We start from the raw sequence: 20,880 nt of genomic DNA on the forward strand, positions 1-20,880 counted from the left end.
TTTGTAAAGAAGGATCAAATTTCATCTCAAAAATAGCTGCCAGTAAATCCTTAACACCAGAAGCAGCTGTATTGCCTGAATGCCAAATCAATACCCAAAATTCTCAAGTTTATACTGCAACTGATTCTCCACATTATTCACTCTCATGGTGCAAAGTGACTATACGTTGTCTCTCATCGTTATTGAAGAAAGCTGTCTAGTACTTTCACATTCCTTACTTAAATCTAAGCATTTAGGGCCTGATTCTGATGTCATTTAAAATTATTAATCAGGACTAACTTCTTTGAAATCAATGTAGTTACAGTGGAATAAACTCATTTTAAATTAGATCAGAATCAGACTCACAGGATCCTCTCCTGCCCTCAATTATATGGGTACAACTCCCATTCATTTCAACAGAACTTGCCACAAATCTGTGTAACTGAGGGCAGAATTCAGTCTAGGGTTGTCACCTTTCTAATTGCTGGTAACAGGACCCCTGAGGCCGCCCCTGCCAATCCTCTTCCTCTAAGGGCCTGTCCCGTTGCTCGCAAACCAATAAATAGCAGAATTAAAAATCTGTTCTCTTGTTTTTACCTAGTGCTAGAAAATAAACCTCCCCTAATTTCTGAGTAAACATTATCTATAATGAATATGTTTGTCCATAAGCTTTGGACCGGTTTTGAAATTCTGAACAACAAACTACCAACACAAGAAACTGAATTGTGGGTTTTTCTGAAGCAAATATTGGAAGTAAACTTTCTAAATCCTTGTTTCACTGTGACCTACATTATACTTTTACTCCTCTCTCCCATAAGAGCACCATCAGCCAATATTCCCTAAACTCATTTATACAGTTTGGTGAAAGCTGGATAACATCGTGCACAGAATTTCTTTTCTAACATCAATTTGCTACTGTAGGTAGCACACAGCATTCACTCGTACGATGCTACTAATGTACTTTTGCTCAAGTCAGTTATATATTAGAAACACTTTAAAGCTTTTAAGATTTTAAATAACCCATGAAGTAGACTTTTGGAGGATTAATTATATATGCAAGAGGATTAGCTCTCAACTGTTTTCCTAAACAGTTATGTCAAATGTCACTTACAGTAGATGTACAGTAGAAAATGTTTTCTGCTGCTCATATTCAACTTAAGATATATCCATGTCCATGAATAAAACCTTATTTAACCCTACTTTTAAAAAAATAGCCAAAGCTACGTGTAAAATGTGCAAAGCATAGCACCTTCTAGAAATGTATAAATACTGTGCTCCAAGAAATAAATTTTGCTCTAAGTGGCATCATGTACTACACATTTCAAGGAAACTGTGTGTTTGTGTCCTGAGACTTTTCTGAGTTTTCTCATCATATTTTTGCAGTTTGTTTCCAAAAATAAAATACTAATGTGGCATGAAAGAATTATCATTCTTGGGAAGACTGAATATTACATTAACCTAAAGTTTGAATCTTCTCCAACTGTGCTGAAATTTAAACAAGTTGACTACCCATCCATTGTCATTATATGCAAAACATTTATGCTGCTTACTAGTACAGTAACTGAAAGCCCACGCTGTCGCCCAGCTGTGGCAGTTAGGCCAAGTACTCCACCATCTATGCAGTCTCCCTCATACAACCAATGATATTGTTGTGTGCAAATTAGCTGCAGAGTAAAGGTAGTGATTGGTTATCTCTGATATGACAATCTAGGACTCTTGGCATGGCATAGATAAATGCCTTACTATAGTTGTACATGCACAGGTGTAACTCATAAGGGCAAATGTCTGAGAACTTATTTGGATGATAACAGAGCTTTGGGCTTTTTTTGTTGTTGTTTTTTGTTTGTTTGTTTGTTTATCCAGCCCCAGTGCAAGAAGAATCATCCACTAGAATCTTGTGTTCTTCTTCTTTCCTGCTGCCAGCGTAGCAAGGAAAAAGGGCTATGGCCAGAGCAAAGGGGCCACGGCGCCAACACCCCCTACAACGTACAAACACCCAACTCTGGTTTTGGCCCCTTGGTGCCATTAGCAGATGGTGTTAGAGCAGTGAGGAGGGGAGAGAACTGCTGTAACTCAGAACAGTGAGTTCTGGTCCTGCATGCTGTGCAACTGTAGCAGCCTTCGCAACCCCTCTCTCAATACGCGCTTTGTACTTCTCAGGCATAGCTAGGAATCCTGCCTCGGATGTCTGTTAGAGATTCAGCACACACAACCCCTTTCAATTATGATGTGAAAGTTCACAACATACAAGATCTAGCCCCCAGGAAGTCCTCCAAGAATTAGAGAAGACAAGACTTGGAATTTCTAAGGTAAAGCAGAAACAAACAAAAATAAGCTTAAAAAGTCATCCTGGCCCCCTTAATATATTAAAAAGAGCAAAAAGAGCACAAGCCAAATTATTTTTAAAACGCTTTGCAGATCACCCGTGTCAGATTAATTGAATTCTACACTTTAACAGCTGCAGAAAAAAGGATTTGGTAGGCAATACTTAGACTCAGTTCTACTAAATAATGGTCTCTAGGTTGCCTAGCTCTAGATAGTGCCTGGCTTTTAGTTTTTACTTTTTGCAAAAAGAAAATCTTAATTTTTTATTTATGTCTAGGCAGTGTTAGTTAAAATGAGAAATGTTTTTGTGTTTTAATCCCCTTTTTAAGAGATAGCCACTTCATGGAGTGACGTTTGTCAGAGCATATGTTACTCATGCAGTAGATTACTCATAGAGGAAAGGCATTCCACATCAGATGAGACACAGCTAAGCAAGAGCTAACAACTCCCTAAACAATACTTCAATTAAGTAAGTGCTGCATTCAAGACTGTCTGGACGTGTGCAATTACATACTATATTAGGATTAAACTACTCTGCCTGGCACACCTGACACATTGTAGCAAAACTGGTGCCCATTCTAAAGAGGACACCAAGTTTAATACTCTATTGGCTTTTACTCTTGGAATCAGTATCATAATACCTTACACCTAATGTCACTAAGGCTTGTTTACAGATTTTTTTTTCAAAATTGGCTTATTAATTCACTATTTCTCTATCACAAATTAAGCTTCAGTATTTACATAAAACTGCGCTCTTAATTCCCAACTTCTGTGGGAACAAGTCACGTAATTTCCCTCTGCCTCCGTTTTCCCATTTGTTCCTCTGTGAAATGGGGATACTACTACTTGCTTACCTATAGGAATGTTATGGAGATCAATGTCTGTAAAGCAACATAAATGCTAGGTGTTACTATTAGCATAATAAAAAAAACTGTGTGCTCTTTTTGTTTTATAATTTGTTTTACAGGAGAATTTGGCATGCAATTTTTTTTAACAAATTGCTCTGACATTTCAGCATGCTTTATTGATTTCAAAGACAGAAGAACTCCAAAGATCTCTGCATGGAGACATGGAGTGAACACCCATGTTAGACCTTGTGAGGCTTACAAGTAACAGACATCATGGATCAGACATCAAGGATATTATCCACAAGAACAGCCTGTAAGCATTGTAATGCCCATATCACTGTAATACAGTCAGAGTCAGGTAATTGGGGATATCAGCTCTGTACACTATGCACTGACTTCTGAGTCTGGAGAAATTATGTCCCCAATTATGGTGCAAGCTGAAGGAGGAGGAACCAAAGCCCTGCTCTTGCAGAGTTCCTGAGCTCAGATCCTGAACAGATGGGAGGTGGGCCTCTTCAGCCGGGGCCTACTGAGAGATGATGGACAGCAGGAAGTCTCCCCAATCAACACAGGAAAATAGCACCACCAGAAGAGAAGTTTGGATAGACTGTCAGATCCTCTTCTGCAAACTTTGCTAAAAAATTCTCAAACAGAGGAACAGACCTAAAACATTGCAATGAGTTGGTTCAATCTGAGTTAAGTTAGGGCAAAACCAGAATGTACTTGTACTGAAAAGCTAGTCCCAACCTTGCTTATGAAAAGAATACAGTCTCTCCAAAATAAACTGCACTTGCACTCACTCCATGCTCTGTGAATTGACACAGGAAGCAAAAGGGAATCTATTCCAAAAGAGAAGAGTCATTCTCTCAAATGTAGGATGTGGTGCTGCATCGGTAGTAGAGATTCTGACACTTTAATCCATTGTGAAGTATCTTCTAGTTATATAGGCCTAAAGTGCAAAGATACTGAGCACTCATAGCTTCCACTGACTTCCGTTGAAGCAACAAGTGTTCAGTACCTCTGAAAATCATGTCCATAATGTATCACTGAGAAGGGAATTGGCTTCTCACAGGCATCTCCTTGGACATTGGGAGTCCCCATCTTTTCTATCAGTCTTTGGCTCTGAGGGTTAGGCCCTCTGACTATTCAAAATCTGGTAAAAATCTTTAAGCCCCACAGTGTTGGTTAGGGGACATGCATGTTAATGTATGCACATGGCGGGAATGAAAAAGAAAGGAGAGACAGAAAATATAAGAAAGGAGGTAGACAGTACATTGAAGAGAAAGAAACAGATAAAGGATTGAGGGAGACAAGGACATATTATAGAAAAGAGGAAAAACTGAGCAAAGCCATGAAGAGAAAGAAGGTCTAACAAAGGCAGAGCAAGGCGGTAAGTCACATATTTTAAAATCATTAAAATAGAACATTGACTAGACAATGTTGCAATGAAATATAGTACACAGCAAAGAAAACGTTTTATTCCTTTAAACGTACATTGCAGAGCAGATATTTTTCACCCTGGCTTGTAGGCATCATTTTTCAAGTCCTTTACAAGCCTAATTATCCTCTACATTAAAGTGTGTCAATATCCAAGCACATCAGAGTCTGCTGCCCATTACTTCTTAAGCAACATAAGATGGGGCACTAAGAATAATAGACAAAGGCACAGAGGATTGCTCTCAGCCTGCTTGAATTTATGCACGATGACTGAACGTTTTCTGGAGCCATGGTTTTGTCATCATTTAATAGTAGAATGTCTTGCTTCTGAGTGTGCAATACTAGCCCAGCACTCAAAAATCAACTGAAAAGTTTGAGTCCAGCTGGCTTAATGGAACATTAGATTTTAATATTCCTGATATTGAAAATGGAATCCAAACCATTCACGAAATACCCTCACCAGAGACACGAATATAAATTCTGAACACAAAGAGAGCCCTGAACCAATACATGACTTTCCAGCAACATGAGTAAATCTTCTCTCATGATCTACAAAGGATGTGCAGTCAACCCTACCAAAAGGCACCGCTATGGAAAATTAGTATCTAAATGAAAAACACAAAAGATTTAGAACTGACAACAGAGGGCACCTCAGAGGAGGAGTTCAGCCCCGCCTGGGTAAAGCCCTAAAGCATGGTAATCTTCCTCACTGTACAATGTATGCTCTGCTTGGGTCACAAGCAACCGGGGGGGGGGGGGAGCCCACTAGTTTTAATGGTTATACTTCATCATGGATGTTGAGATCTTGTAGCAAAGTGACATTCTAGCATCTTTGTGCTATAAGACATGGCACAGGAGACACAACAGGGAGAACAGAACAAGCATATCAGAGGGGAATCAGTACCCCCTATGGCCAGTCACACACAAAGAGCATGGAGCTGTGTAGAGGGGCAACACTGCTCCCACAACCACAATCCAATATGGAAAGGAGTGGAGATAGAACTGACAAGGCTGTTCTGTTTCCCTGGATAGAGAAGAGTAAAAAGGTGTCCCTTTTCCCACTGAAATAGGGGAAAACTGAAGGCAACAAGCTTCCCTACTTCCACTCTCTGCCCCCTTGAGAGGAGTGGAAATTACCATGAAATACCTGAAAAAGAGAAGAGAGAAGACAAATTGGCAAATCACAGCTTGGACAGTTCTTCTTCCATTAAATAGATACTGGTGCTACTGGCAGGTAGGCCTTGGAGCCCTACCAACCTCCCTGAGAGGCACCCTTTCCTACTGATGCTACCACTTGAAACTCCCCCACCTAAAGAGGCATGAGGAGAGAGAGATTTAAGGGAACTGAGCCTCCCCAATCCCAGGGGAGCGAGGGGAAGGGAAGCTTCTGCACTCTCCAATGCTCCTCTGTACCTTAACCACTTTTCTGCATATATGATGGCTCTACACTTCTGCTTTGCTGGTCTGATTTCAAGGACAGGCCACTATAAAGTCAGTGGCCAATCACCTCTAATTTGTTGGGTAGATTTCAGGACAAAGGCTTCTATGGGTTAGACCATCTATATAGTTTTCTGGTCTGATATCAAAGCACAGGTTGCCACAAGGTCAGTAGCTCAGCAACTTTAGCATTTTGGGCTAAAGTCAAGTCACAGGTATTTGTGAGGCAACTAGATCAACTATGGTGATGAGGGGTCCCAGTTTACTGAGCTAGTCCCATGATACTGTATTAGTAGGGCCCTACCAAATTCACAGTCCATTTTGGTCAATTTCACGGTCATAGGATTTTAAAAATAGTAAATTTCATGATTTCAGCTATTTAAATCTGAAATTTCACGGTGTTGTAATTGTAGGGCTCCTGATCCAAAAAGGAGTTGTGTGGGGAGGGTTGCAAAGTTATTGGAGGGGTGGGTTGCGGTCCTGCTACCCTTACTTCTGCACTGCTGCTGGCAGCGGCACTGCCTTCAGAGCTGAGCAGCTGGAGAACTGCAGCTGCTGGCCGGGAGCCCCGTTCTGAAGGCAGAGCCTCCGCCAGCAGCAGTGCAGAATCAAAGATGGCGTGATATGGTATTGCCATCCTTTTGCGCTGCTGCCTGCACAGCTGGGCCCTCAGTCAGCAGCCTCTGGGTGCCTAGTTCTGAAGGCAGCATCACAGAAGTAAGGGTGGCATGGTATGGTACTGCCACCCTTACTTCTTTGCTGCTGCTGGCGGCGACACTGCCTTCAGAGCTGAGTAGCTGGAGATTGGCGGCTGCTGGCCAGGAGCCCAGCTCTGAAGGCAGAGCCGTCGCCGGCAGCAGCCCAGTAGTATGTGTGGCATGGTATGGTATTGCCACCCTTACTTCTGTGCTGCTGCTGGCAGGGCACTACCTTCAGAGCTGGGCGCCCGGCTAACAGCCGCCACTCTCCAGCACCCCAACTCTGAAGATAGCACAGAAGTAAAGGTGGCAATATCGCAATCCCCCTAACCCTAAATCTTGCGACCCCCCCCCCCCCGCAATCTCCTTTTGGGTCAGGACCCCCAATTTGAGAAACATTGGTCTCCCCCATGAAATCTGTATAGTATAGGGTAAAAGCACACAAAAGACCAGATTTCACGGTCCGTGACGCATTTTTCATGGCCACAAATTTGATAGGTCCCTATCTATTAGGTTCTAGGGAAACCAGAAGTTTGTGCCAGTTTCATTGCAACCTCAGAACATATGGGAGGCAAGAGGAGAAGCTAGGGAGCCAAGTCAGCAGATGTAAGGAGATTCAAAGGCAGAGGAAAGGGGGAACTGGTTGGTTTGTTTTTACATCAACTGTTACTGTGACCAAAATACTGGGTGGAAAAGTTTATCATCAGTCCCTCCTTTTGCCTGCTCTGCTCCACTGCCATGAAATTGTCTAAGGGTACGTCCAGACTACCCGCCGAATCGGCGGGTAGTAATCGATCTATTGGGGATTGATATATCGCGTCTTGTCTAGACGCGATATATCGATCCCCGAACGCGCTCCCGTTGACTCCAGAACTCCACCAGGGCGAGAGGCGGTAGCGGAGTCGACGGGGGAGCCGTGGTCATCGATCCCGCACCGTGAGGACCCGAGGTAAGTTGAAATAAGATACATCGACTTCAGCTACGCTATTCCCATAGTTGAAGTTGTGTACCTTACATCGACCTCCCCCCTGCCCCCCCCCCCTGTGTAGACCAGCCCTTAGTTTTTCATCTTGGAAGTCTCATCATCCTAGGCTCAGCATCCCTAACTTGCTGGGTTGATGTGAAAGAACAGGTCTCTGGACAGTTACTGGGTCAACAAAAGTGCAAAACCTGTAATATGAATTAGTGTGAAACACAAGTTTACATACATATTTGAAAATTTTACCCTATATGTAGTGTTCCCTGTTACATTAAAATGAGGCTTCCAATTCCTCATAGCAAACAAATTGCTAAAACAAAGAAAAAGATTTACTCACATGTCACATATTGTAAACAAACATTTCTTGACAATTGTTTACAACATATGATATTAATTTGGTATTGTCCCTTTGAAGTACCTACACAACCTTAAATTGTAAAAAATGAAAGAATTGTGAAAATCCAGTGTACTTGTCAACCACAAATACCTTTTATTTATTTCTCTTTTCAGTTTCATGTTTGCTTACAATCAGTTTCACTTTCAGTTTCTTAGTGCTGCAATGTTTAGGTTTCAAATACTACAGGAAATGAAAAACAAAACAAAACTTACATTTTTTTTTAAATTTTTGAAACATTTCTATAGGTTTTATAAAGTTTATTTTAACAACATTTTAATTTTAGGTCAGACTTTAAGTATCCCCTTTAACCATTTTAAATCTATTCAAGCCAAAAACAAAGACCTGTTTTTCAATATTTCCCTCACCCCAAACAGAATTTCATAATGCTACCCTACCCTGCAGGATACCTGAGTCATTGCTGAATAACATTTTGGTAAGATCACTATAGCAACAGAGACACATGGGCAGGAAACGAGAGCTTGGAAGCTCACTTTTCCATTAATCCAGGCTCCACAGACAGCAGGTCATGTTTACTGAGAAGAATCTAACTGAACAAAAGTCCACATTATAAAAGTCCTAAAGGGCTCAGATACTGACAAGAACATTTCACTGCCTGGATGAGAACTCTTCATTAGACCTCAAACACCTGCAGATTGCCTAATGATTTTGTGATGTGGCAAGACAAATCAGTACATCTCACTGATAAACTATCAAAATAAAATTCTGAGCCATAACTACATTTGAGAAGCCTAAAAATTTAGGAATTTGACAAAAAAAAAGGCTAACTACTTGCGAAAATGTTCATAGAATATCCGTGTTGGAAGGGACCTCAGGAGATCATCTAGTCCAACCCCTGCTCAAAGCAGGACAAATTCCCAGACAGTTTTTTTTTTTTTTAAAACCCAGTTCCCTAAATGGCCCCCTCAAGGATTGAACTCACAACGCTGGGTTTAGCAGGCCAATGCTCAAATCACTGAGCTAAAAAACTAATTTCTGAAGCAAACCACCAAGCCACTTTTCTACATCCACTTCTAAAATAACTGGGATCTTGTTTTTAGTGGAGATACATAATACACCTCTACCCCGATATAACGTGACCCGATATAACACAAATTCAGATATAACGCGGTAAAGCAGTGCTCCGGGGGGACGGGGCTGCACACTCCGGCGGATCAAAGCAAGTTCAATATAACGTGGTTTCACCTATAACGTGGTAAGATTTTTTGGCTCCCGAGGACAGCGTTATATCGGGGTAGAGGTGTATATATTTTGTATGACTCCATTATCTTTATAAATTCACTCTCTCCAAACTATTTCCCCACATTTCAGCACTTCCACCACAATGAAAAGTAATACCAGGTATAACTACATTAATAACTATTTCAGTGAGGAGGGTGATTTTCTTCATACTGATACAAAATGTGTGTATAGTCCAGGACTTACTAAATAGCATAATTAGGTATTATTAACTGTATTATTTGAACATCCACAAGGCATTACTAACAGCAGGGTGTATTTTCATTGTGTTTAAGTTTACAAAGAAGGGCCACATCCCACAAGCTTCTTTACAGTTCTATCAAACTTCTGTGCTCCACCCAATTCTCTCTGATGCACTGCCACATTCCCTACCTTACTTTCTCTCTCTCTCTCTCTCTCTCTCACACACACACACACACACACTCACACACACTTATACATAAACCATTAAATAAAAATATAGAACTATGTACAAGACTGTCATCATCATAGCAAATCCTAAAGGGATGTAGCCTCCTTGCGGATCGAGCACTACTCGGCTTGATCTCTGGCAAGGTACTTTGGGTGGTCTGGCTGTATATTCTGGCTGTATATTTAGTTCATGTTCATCACTGGCACTCTTGTCATGCTACCAAAGCTTTTGGTACCCATGTGATCGTCAGCTGTGTAGCAGCGTTCCATGGTACACACACGTCAAAATTCATTTGTCTTCCATTCTAATATGTCCATACCAACAAAGCTGCCTAAATTGAACAAGTGCTCAGGGAGGTGGTTGCTGGGTTCAGCTTTGAATATCCTCATTTCTGTTCTTTTCCTGCCACTTGACATGGAATAGCTGACAAAGATGACAAGAATTGAACACATCAGTCCTGTGTTCTTCAGATTTCTTCAGTGCCCACGTTTCACTTCCATTCAATAGAGTGGTATAACCATGGTTCTATAGATCTGGAGCTTTGTAGCAAGCCTGATGTCACAACATCCCCAGAGGCCACTGAAGGGCCTGAAACATGACAGCAGCTGCTTCTATACAAGTGTCCACATCTTTCAAGCATCCTTCAGCACAGTTTGCGATGCTGTCCTAATATTTGACAGGTGCCTCCTGAGACCAAGACAGTGGTGGACTATCACATCATTGTACTCCTGAACTGCACTTGATTTCTATATACTGAGATTTAGTTCTTGTCTGTGAATTTCATTGTTTTTATAACCATCAAGCTGCCATGTAGATTTTGGCATGTGAATACTCACATCTGTCTGCTCTTCCTGGAATCTTTTGAACACATACTTGGTGGAATTCCAACACACTTGGAACGTGATACTTCAGCTTGTTCATGATGTTCTGCTGAATCAGAGTCAGGATTTCCTTAACAGTGACAGAGTAGCTAAAATGACCATATAGTACAAGACTCTTGCTTACACATTCAGTATATTCAGAGCACTTTGCTGTGTACTTTGTGCAAATGAGCCTTTTGAGTGTGATGGAGGATGTAGCTGCACTGGAAGCTGAACTATATGCTTTTTAATAAAACCTAGCTCTTATATAGCATTTTGAATGATCAAATACTTGTTTACACCACTTTTGCTTAGTAAATCTAATGCCCTTTTGCTCTTTTTGATGTCATTCACAAATCTTGTATAATAGCATGTTATCAAATACCTATTATGAAAATAAGTTCCAACTTATTAACTTTACAGACTTGATTTAAACAAGGTAAGAAAACTGAGCTCTGCTTGAAGCAAGGAGCACACCTGTGATCAGCTCTCTATTCCTTACACTTCCTATGACCAGAGTAAAGATAGCTCCAGTCAACAGGACTCCCACTGACTACAGCAGGCCTTAGGTTCCCATTTCATCACAGAGCTATTCTTTATCAAATGAGTCCTATAGTAGGTTGAAATCACCTTTGAGAAGCTATGACAGCTGCAATTGCTGAGACACAAGACACACCAAAGACTGGGGATGCTAGAGGACTATGTAATTCTGGCAGAACTGAAGGCACAAGTATCAAAATTATTTGTTGATTCTGGCACACAGATATAGAGAGGAAGAACCCAACAGTCCTGGGTTGGTGAAAAATGAGTCTTGGAGATGGAATTTTTAATGAAAACACTGCCTGGCACCAATGTGCGTGGGGGTGGAGGTTTTCATGCTACATCAGCAAGCTATACACAGCACTGAAATCTACTAGAAGAATAGGTAGTTGTGATTAGAAGTGGATGAATCTCGTGGAGTTTGAGGCTTGGCAACTGTCTCAACTTATTTTTTTCTGATTTTGTTGAACTAGTTCAAGAACCTTCTTTTTTTCCTGCAATTTAAAATCCTTCCCCCCTCAAGGCAGATTCAGATTAAAAAATAATAAAGGGAAATCTGTGCTATGTATTTGGAATACTCCCCTCACCTTGATCCCAGCATTAAGGCATCGGTATATGTTTTTCATGCTGTTCACTCTCTGCTTCATCCACGTAACTTTTTCCTTAGGAACTTTAATCTCCATTCCCCTCACTACTCACACTCTCGCTCTCTCTCACACACACACAGTCACTGCAAAGCAGAACACAAGTTCAATAACATTAGGGTTCAAGTCAAATTTCCAATCTCATTATGTCATAGTGGGTTCAAAAAACAGTTCACTTGCTCCTACCTGTGTTAGTTTTACTGTTATACCTAACAGTTTGTAACAACTGTTCACCGTAGTTAAAAAGCACCAAATAGTTTTTTTAAGTACTGTAGTTACAGCCTGGTATACTAAAGGATTGGATGCAGGCTGCCCCTGACAGCACTACATCTGCTACTGGAGTTTATAGCTATATGGGGAAGAAAACATGGAGGAAGTATCCAGCTACAGCTAGCACCCACCATCTGTGGCTGCCATTGTCTAAACAAGGGGAAAGACTTGAAACATACAAGAGGGAAAAGATCAAAACTATAAAACCTTTTTTTCCATGGGAGGACAAAAAGGCAATACTAGACATACAAGTCATATCCCACCACTTATTTTAAAAAATAGGATCTTAATAAAATAACTGCACAACTGTGGAATATTTCAAATGCTAATCACCAGGTCTCCTTTTTGTTTCTCCTCTTTTTATCCGTTTCCTTAGAATCAATTATTCATTTGCATCTGACATGTTCTTCCTAATTTGTTTGCTTAAATGGGTAACATGGAAACCCATAGTATAAAACGGACTACATTTTTTCTATTACAATAAGTTTAAAAATTCAACAACTATAAAAATATAATTGCAGTACAAGCAACAAAAACTCAATACATCTGTGATTGTACAGTATGTGGTTTCCAGAGTGGTTCCTTAAATAAAAGGAGTTCGTGAAAATCAAGACACGTGGGGCTTGTGGAGTTGCCCTCACTTACACATCTGAATTTAGCCCCTTAAAAGCATTAAGCATTGGTCAGCATTGCACTACAGTTTCTTCTAACTCAAATATCTACTTTAAGATTTTAGTGCATTAGAAGCTGTGGAAATATACACACATCCACCTAATCACTCATTTGGCCAGCAGTCTGGAAAATGCCTATGGTCCAAAAGATCCTCTTTAAACTAGAAATCTTCTCAAAACTAGAGTGATCACACCACTACCAACCTTCTCTCTGTTTGTGCACAAAACTCCTATTAACTATGTACATGTGCGGGGAGAATGATTCAGAAAATGGTTCTTAAAATAAAGAAAACATAATGGAATTTTTTTAGTTGATGACTAACAGGAAAATCCAGTGGTGCTTATCTTGCAGCCCTTTGCACGTGCCTAACTCCTACTGAATTCACAAAGGGATTTGTGGGAGTAAAGACTGTAGGGTTGGGAATGTATACAAAAAATTTTATATATATAGAAAAAATAATTAATTTAAGAAAATTGGTTTGACCACAGAAAAATCAAACTAATCAGAGGAAAGCTTCCTTCTCATCACCACTGCTTCTAGTAACTGGAGACGTTTCCAAACCAATAAAGCATATTCTGTTACTCTTGTTAGCTCAAATCTCACACTATGTTATACTCTCCTACACATTTTACAACCCTGAGACTACACTATATGTGATATTTTTCCAGTGCTCCACTCCTTTTTAATGGTTTCAAATTCACTATCTGCTCTAGAAAGTCGACTATGTCCCCAGGCATTTAAAGAGCCTAGTTAAACACAAGTCAATTTATCTACCACTAGAGAGAGCACACAGCAACCTCGAGTCACGTGTGACAAGCTTTCATTCCTGCATGCAGTGAAAACAGATGAACTGCAAACAGAGTAATGGTGAAGCTGGAAAGATGCCCATCACACAAAGCCACTGCAAGTATTACACTATCTTTGCTGTTTGGTTTAGCAGCACCACTTTTGCTCAAACAGCTGTTATTACTCAAGGGAGGCAAGTCTCATTAAATAACCCCATGTGCCTTTGTCACTAGTCACTAATCTGACTAAGACTATGGAAGCATGTTTGCATGCATGCACAGCAGGAATTGCTGACTTTTCAGACATTGTTAGGCCCCTGACACTGAGCAGCACAGACGATGAAATTGTCACATACTGTAAAGACAGGAATTATCTCTTCCTTCCTATATGTTGTACAGCACCTAGCACATGTTGTTCACTACAATATATACATAAAAGAAATGATGTACTATTAAGGCTAATTTTGAGTTGGGAGAAGAGAAATGCAATAGTTAAAATCTTTCATGAAAGAGATAGTATCTCTGCAAATGCCAGCTTACATTATTCTATTTCCGTTTTACATAAGATAAAAGTTTATTTTGGAACACAACTTTACAAAGCACAAACCACAAAAGCCATGTGTCAAATAGCCATTGATACATTGTGAGCTACATTTTTGAGACAGGCCTCAATCCAGCATGTTATTTCACAGGTACAATGTTGCACCAGTAACTAACTGAATCTGCAAAAATTTTCCTTCAAGATTAGTGGCTGTCTTAAAAATCAGGCCCTTTATGGTCATATTAGAGTAACTATGTGAACCAGGATCTCTCTCAACAACTAACTAGAAATCAACAGTAATGCTACTCTATCATAAAGCACTTTTTAGCCTATTTAAACAAGTAGCAAAGGCTTGACACAAAGGTCTAGATAAGGACCCTAAAATTATAGCAAACAACTGAATACCTGGTAGAGCAGTCACTGCAACAGTAGCTGTTAAAAGACTTTTTGTTTTAATTCCTCTGCTGTTCACAGAACCAAGAAAAAATCTTTGGTATTTTTGAATAGGCAATATAACAAGTTTGAAAGAAAAAGACTGGAAGTACAATGCTATATCTTAACTATTCCTAGTATGGCAAAAAATGTACAGTAGCATAAAAGGACAGGTGGAATTGCTTGGTTTGCCAATCTCTTTATATTGCACAAACGATCAAACAAAAGTAGTTAGATATGCTCAGTGAGCCACTTCAATCACCAGGACCAGAAAGCAACCCCATGGGCTTGATTCTTATTTACACTTTACTCTTTACATCACTTAGGGCTAACCCCCCAGTTCGAACTAAGATACGCAACTTCAGCTACGTGAATAACGTAGCTGAAGTCGAAGTACCTTAGTTCGAACTACAAGGTACTTACCACGGGTCCACACGCGGCAGGCAGGAGTACCGGCGTCAACGGCGAGCACTTCCGGGATCGATTTATCGCGTCTAGACAAGACGCGATAAATCGATCCCAGAAGATCGATTGCTTACCGCCGAACCCGGAGGTAAGTATAGACGTAGCCTTAGGCAGCTTAAAGGGGCCTTAGTGTAAATAAGAATCAGGCCTCCTGTCTATTATAAAGTGCAATGTATAAAAAGTAATGGAAATATTGTATCTTCAGATATTAAAAAGGGGAAATTATTACTGTGATATTTGTTCTGATTTGGAATATTTTTAATATGGCATGATCTTTAGATAATTATAGGCTCTTCTGTTAAACTAGGGGAGTGATGCATTGACTCAGAAGTAGAAATCCGTGCTGAATACATGCTGGCAACGGCAGAGAGCAGACAAGTATGTAGGAGGTTACAAACAATACACTAGAGAAAGTCAGCTTTTGCACACAGAAAAACTAATCACAGGTTTACATACATAGCTCTTTATAATTCAGAGTAGCCCACAGTAACTAATCATCATTGTGTCTCAGTCTCATAGCAGTAAAAATGGTACTTTGGAGCTTTGTCACATGTTAAACAGACAAGGAGGGTGAGGGAGTTAATAATAATAAATTATAATAATAATAATTAATGGAGATATCCCATCTCCTAGGACTGGAAGGGACCTTGAAAGGTCATCGAGTCCAGCCCCCTGCCTTCACTAGCAGGACCAAGCACTGATTTTGCCCCAGATCCCCAAGTGGCCCCCTCAAGGATTGAACTCACAACCCTGGGTTTAGCAGGCCAATGCTCAAACCACTGAGCTATCCATCCCTCCCCCCCCAAGGGAGGGATAAGTTTTAAGATTTAAGAGTTAAAACTTAAAACTGTTTGAAAAAAAAAGATGCCAGAGTTGTCAAGCAGTTCCAGACTGGAAGGGCCCCTGGCTTGTGGCACCCCACCACTATTTTTAAATTAAATTAAATTAAATTAAAGGAGATATCCTATCTCCTAGAATTGGAAGGGACCTTGAAGGTCATTGAGTCCAGCCCCCTGCCTTCACTAGCAGGACCAAGTACTGATTTTGCCCCAGATCCCTAAGTGGCCCCCTCAAGGATTGAACTCACAACCCTAGGTTTAGCAGGCCAATGCTCAAACCACTGAGCTATCCCTCCCCCCTTTTAACTATGGATATATCTACACTTGGAGCACCTCCCTTCCTTCTGCTCAACCAGCCTAACTCCTTCATAACCCCATATCTCTCACATCCTTCTTACCCATTATCTTCCCTCATCTATCCTCTTCCTTCTCAAGCCAAGCTTTCCTCTTCACAGTTCCCAACCCTCTTTTTCCCCTCTCTCATGCCCCTTCTTTTACTTCATTGACCCTCTATTCTCTGTCTCTCATTCACCCTCCCCTTCTCTCTTTCCTACCCTCCTCCTATACTAAATACCTATCCCTTTGGTCATATCTACTTCGCCTGTGCACAGAAGTCCTTCCATCACCAAATAGCAAGGTAAATGTGCTATTATGAAGAAAGCAAGCAAAAGGAAGACTACTTGTAAGGTTTGCTTTAGGGCAAAAAATGTAGAAAAAACATAAGAAATCCAAAGGTACATGAAGAGCCAACATGGTGGAACTATGTTATGTAGATTACTATTTTCAGTGAGCATTTGGCTACATGAATCTATCAAACCATACTTGCCAAAAGCCAGGTCCTACATATGGTGATAAATTGGGCCTCATTTATACTGAACAATGAACATTCAGTTGTAAGGACCAGACGAAAAGGCTTTATTTGGTTTTTGAAAGGCAGAACACAAATTGCACCTTTGTGAGTGGCACAAGTAGAGAATGTAGTAGCTTGTGGGAGTGCTAATTATAACCAAACTGACCTGTCTTGGCATTAAATTGCCTATTAGAACATTGGCATGGGCCTGCATGTAGTGTTCATTCAGATGTAATCATCAAAAGAGGGCTTTGCTCAAACAATTCCACTGTATACAATCTTAATGTCTGTATTTCTTATTAAAATGAACCTGCTATTTGTGGACACAGTTGGCAATTATATCCTTTCCCCAGACTTCAGAGACTGCTTGTCCTGTCATGCAATTGGGATATCCATTATGACACACTAACTGTACGGAACAGATTTGTTCCCACAGACCGTAGTCCTGAACACCAGGACATTTGCCTGCCACAGCATGTTCCTGCTGTCTGATAGTCTGGTTTGAAAATATTGGAGAAAAGACAGAGTGTCTGTACTAAATGTACATCCATTTCTGCCAGCCTAGACAATGAAAAAAATTATAGGTGCAAAGACGGTGATGCTGCAGGTTAGGGACATCCCACTTCCACTGTCATGTCATCTGACTACTGTTACCACCTGTTGTTCATACAAAAACCTCACTTTTCTCTCCCTCCCCATGCTTAGGCACTCTTATCATCCTTTTCTTCTTCCCATTACTCCTCTAAGTGCCAAGCCTTACAATTTGCAGGCCCACAGACAACACAGTGGCTTCAAGCAACTAGAAGTGGGGGAACAGAATTCAAGTCTGGAGTTGCCTACCACCCCTTTCCCTTCACCACAAGGGGGTGGGGATGAAGGGTCTGAGAGTTACTGTTTCCCCCTCCTAAGTCCCACTGCTGGAGAGGAAGGTAGAGTCACTCCAAGAGTTTGAGAGCCTGCATGGGATAGGAGGCTCCCCCCAAAAGATATGGAGCGCCAAGTGACTTGACTTTACAGTCAGCCCAGACTCCTCTTCTCATCACCCACCACTGCTACTCCCTGCTCCTCCAGCTGTGCACATTTTCCCTTAGGACACCAATCCACTGTATGGTCCTTCACTGCCCCATAACATTGCTCCTTTTCTGCCTGTAACTTGCTCCCAACGGAACAGCCCTTGTGAGCAAGCCAAACCAAGAGAGGAACCAAGAGGTGAATCCATCAGTAGAACATTAGGTGTTTGACCTCTTTGGCCTCTCCTACACTACATTTTTCCCCTAAAGTCTTCCAACAGTGCTAGCACTAGTGCATCACCAGTAGCACCAATGATGGGAAGTGCTAGTGTACATTGGCCACTGCAATTCTAGCCACTGGGTTGTCTGCTCTGAGCAGATCTAAAGGACACAATGGTTAAAACATCCAGGCAGGTGGCCTCTGTCAACTATGACTTAAAGAAAAGAAAAATGCAACACAAGTGTGAAAAAAACAAAACCAGACCAAACCTCTCTTTTGCATCAAGGTAGTTGCTATATAAAACTAATGGCAAGCATTACCCAATAACCACTTTATCCAGCCAAAAAAGAAGATATTAGTAAACAGGAAATTTTAAATTACCTTTCCAAAATCTCGCACATCAAACAAATCAAATGCTTCAAAAAGTTCACTTTTCTTCATCCCAAATATCTCACAACATGCTGAAAGGAATGTTCTTATATTCTTCAAGCAGAGAAACTAGAGAAAAAAAACAAATAATATTGTTAGTGTACAGGCATGTAGTTACCAACTGCTTTGTGGTATACTTTGGAAGCTCGTGATTATTTTTGCCATTATATATGTATAGCAAAACCCACTGCAATATTACCATTTCTACGGGTTAGCTTGCACCTCTATTAAACCATTATTTTCAGATGGTTTGTAATTCAGTCATTAAAATTATCTTTAGACTGAAATAGTGTTATCCAAGGCCTAAAGAGAGGAATTTTGTTGAGCATAATTTGTTTAAGCTAATTTTATGTTGGCAAAGAGAAAAGCTAAGAAGTTACCAAGTTTAAGTTAACTTTAAAATGGCTTCAGTTTTAAAAAAATTGTAAGCAATTAGTGTTTAAGAGTGGACCAAACTCTTTAGGTGCTAAAAGAAAAATTACCATAGCATTGAACTTAGAAAAGCAATCAATTTGCAATATACCAAGTATTTTCATTAAAAAGAATTAATTGGAAGTGTAGTTGCAGAGATTTACTGCAAATGCAAAAACAACAAGGAGTCTGGTGGCACCTTAAAGACTAATAGATTTATTTGGGCATAAGCTTTCGTGAGTAAAAACCTCACTTCTTCGGATGCATAGAGTGAAAGTTACAGATGCAGGCATTATATATTGACACATGGAGAGCAGGGAGTTACTTCGCAAGTGGAGAACCAGTGTTGACAGGGCCAATTCAATCACGGTGGATGTAGTCCACTCCCAATAATAGATGAGGAGGTGTCAATTCCAGGAGAGGAAAAGATGCTTCTGTAATGAGCCAGCCACTCCCAGTCCCTATTCAAGCCCAGATTAATGGTGTTACATTTGCAAATGAATTTTAGTTCTGCTGTTTCTCTTTGAAGTCTGTTTCTGAAGTTTTTTTGTTCAATGATAGTGACTTTTAAATCTGTAATAGAATGACCAGGGAGATTGAAGTGTTCACTTACTGGCTTATGTATGTTACCATTCCTGATGTCCGATTTGTGTCCATTTATTCTTTTGCGGAGGGACTGTCCGGTTTGGCCAATGTACATGGCAGAGGGGCATTGCTGGCACATGATGGCATATATAACATTAGTGGATGTGCAGGTGAATGAGCCCTTGATGGTGTGGCTGATGTGGTTGGGTCCTCTGATGCTGTTGCCAGAGTAGATATGGGGACAGAGTAGGCAACGAGGTTTGCTACAGGGATGGTCTCTCAACATTTTGTAATGTTGGTGTTTCTGTGGTGTGGTGTGTAGTTGCTGGTGAGAATTTGCTTCAGGTTGGGGGGTTGTCTGTAAGCGAGGACTGGCCTGCCTCCCAAGGTCTGTGAGAGTGAGGGATCATTTTCCAGGATAGGTTGTAGATCGTGGATAATGCGCTGGAGAGGTTTTAGCTGGGGGCTGTACGTGATGGCCAGTGGTGTTCTGTTATTGTCCTTGTTGGGCCTGTCCTGTAGTAGGTGCTTTCTGGGTACCCGTCTTGCTCTGTCAATCTGTTTCCTCACTTCCCCAGGTGGGTATTGTAGTTTTACGAATGCTTGATAAAGATCTTGTAGGTGTTTGTCTCTGTCTGAGGGGTTGGAGCAAATTCGGTTGTATCTTAGGGCTTGGCTGTAGACAATGGATCGTGTGATGTGTCTTGGATGGAAGCTGGAGGCATGTAGGTAAGTATAGCGGTCAGTAGGTTTCCGGTATAGGGTGGTGTTTATGTGACCATCACTTATTTGCACTGTAGTGTCCAGGAAGTGGATCTCTTGTTTGGACTGGTCCAGGCTGAGGTTGATGGTGGGGTGGAAATTGTTGAAGTCCAGGTGGAATTCTTCAAGGGCCTCCTTTCCGTGGGTCCATATGATGAAGATGTCATCAATGTAGCACAAGTAGAGGAGGGGCACTAGGGGACGAGAGCTGAGGAAGCGTTGTTCTAAGTCAGCCATAAAAATGTTGGCATACTGTGGGGCCATGCGGGTACCCATAGCAGTGCCACTGACTTGAAGGTATAAGTTGTCCCCAAATCTGAAGTGGTTGTGGGTGAGGACAAAGTCACAAAGCTCAGCCACCAGGCTTGCTGTGGCTTTCACTCTATGCATCCGAAGAAGTGAGGTTTTTACTCACGAAAGCTTATGCCCAAATAAATCTGTTAGTCTTTAAGGTGCCACCAGACTCCTTGTTGTTTTTGTAGATACAGACTAACACGGCTACACCCTGATACTTGACACTGTAAATGCATGCACTGTGTTTACAGATTCAACACACCCCAAATAATATTATCAAAATGGACCATAATTACACACTGGGGGGTTATACAATTATGATTTTATAGTGATTTTTGCACAATTGAGAACTAGTTCCCAATTTATCAAGTGGCAAATTAGCTTGATGGAACGATCCTGATTTTTAGGATGGAATCAGAGATTCGATTTGCCTGAATACAGCTATAGCTACCAATGATTTGCACTTCCGAATCATACTCTGCTGAGGAATTGCACTAATGCC

General features: G+C 40.9%; 1 protein-coding gene across 2 annotated transcripts in view; it reads right to left on the minus strand.

Annotated features, from left to right (window-relative positions):
• The window catches only part of VAV3 (vav guanine nucleotide exchange factor 3), a 238,636-nt gene that overhangs the window by 168,664 nt on the left and 49,092 nt on the right, over window positions 1-20,880 (minus strand). For both annotated transcript variants that reach the window (XM_065410115.1, XM_065410114.1), the window contains exon 2: window positions 18,279-18,395. In XM_065410115.1, the coding sequence (XP_065266187.1) occupies window positions 18,279-18,395 (117 nt within the window). The remainder of the gene's footprint in view (window positions 1-18,278; window positions 18,396-20,880) is intronic.

Source organism: Emys orbicularis, chromosome 8 (genome assembly GCF_028017835.1).
Source record: "Emys orbicularis isolate rEmyOrb1 chromosome 8, rEmyOrb1.hap1, whole genome shotgun sequence".
Lineage (NCBI taxonomy): Eukaryota > Metazoa > Chordata > Testudines > Emydidae > Emys > Emys orbicularis.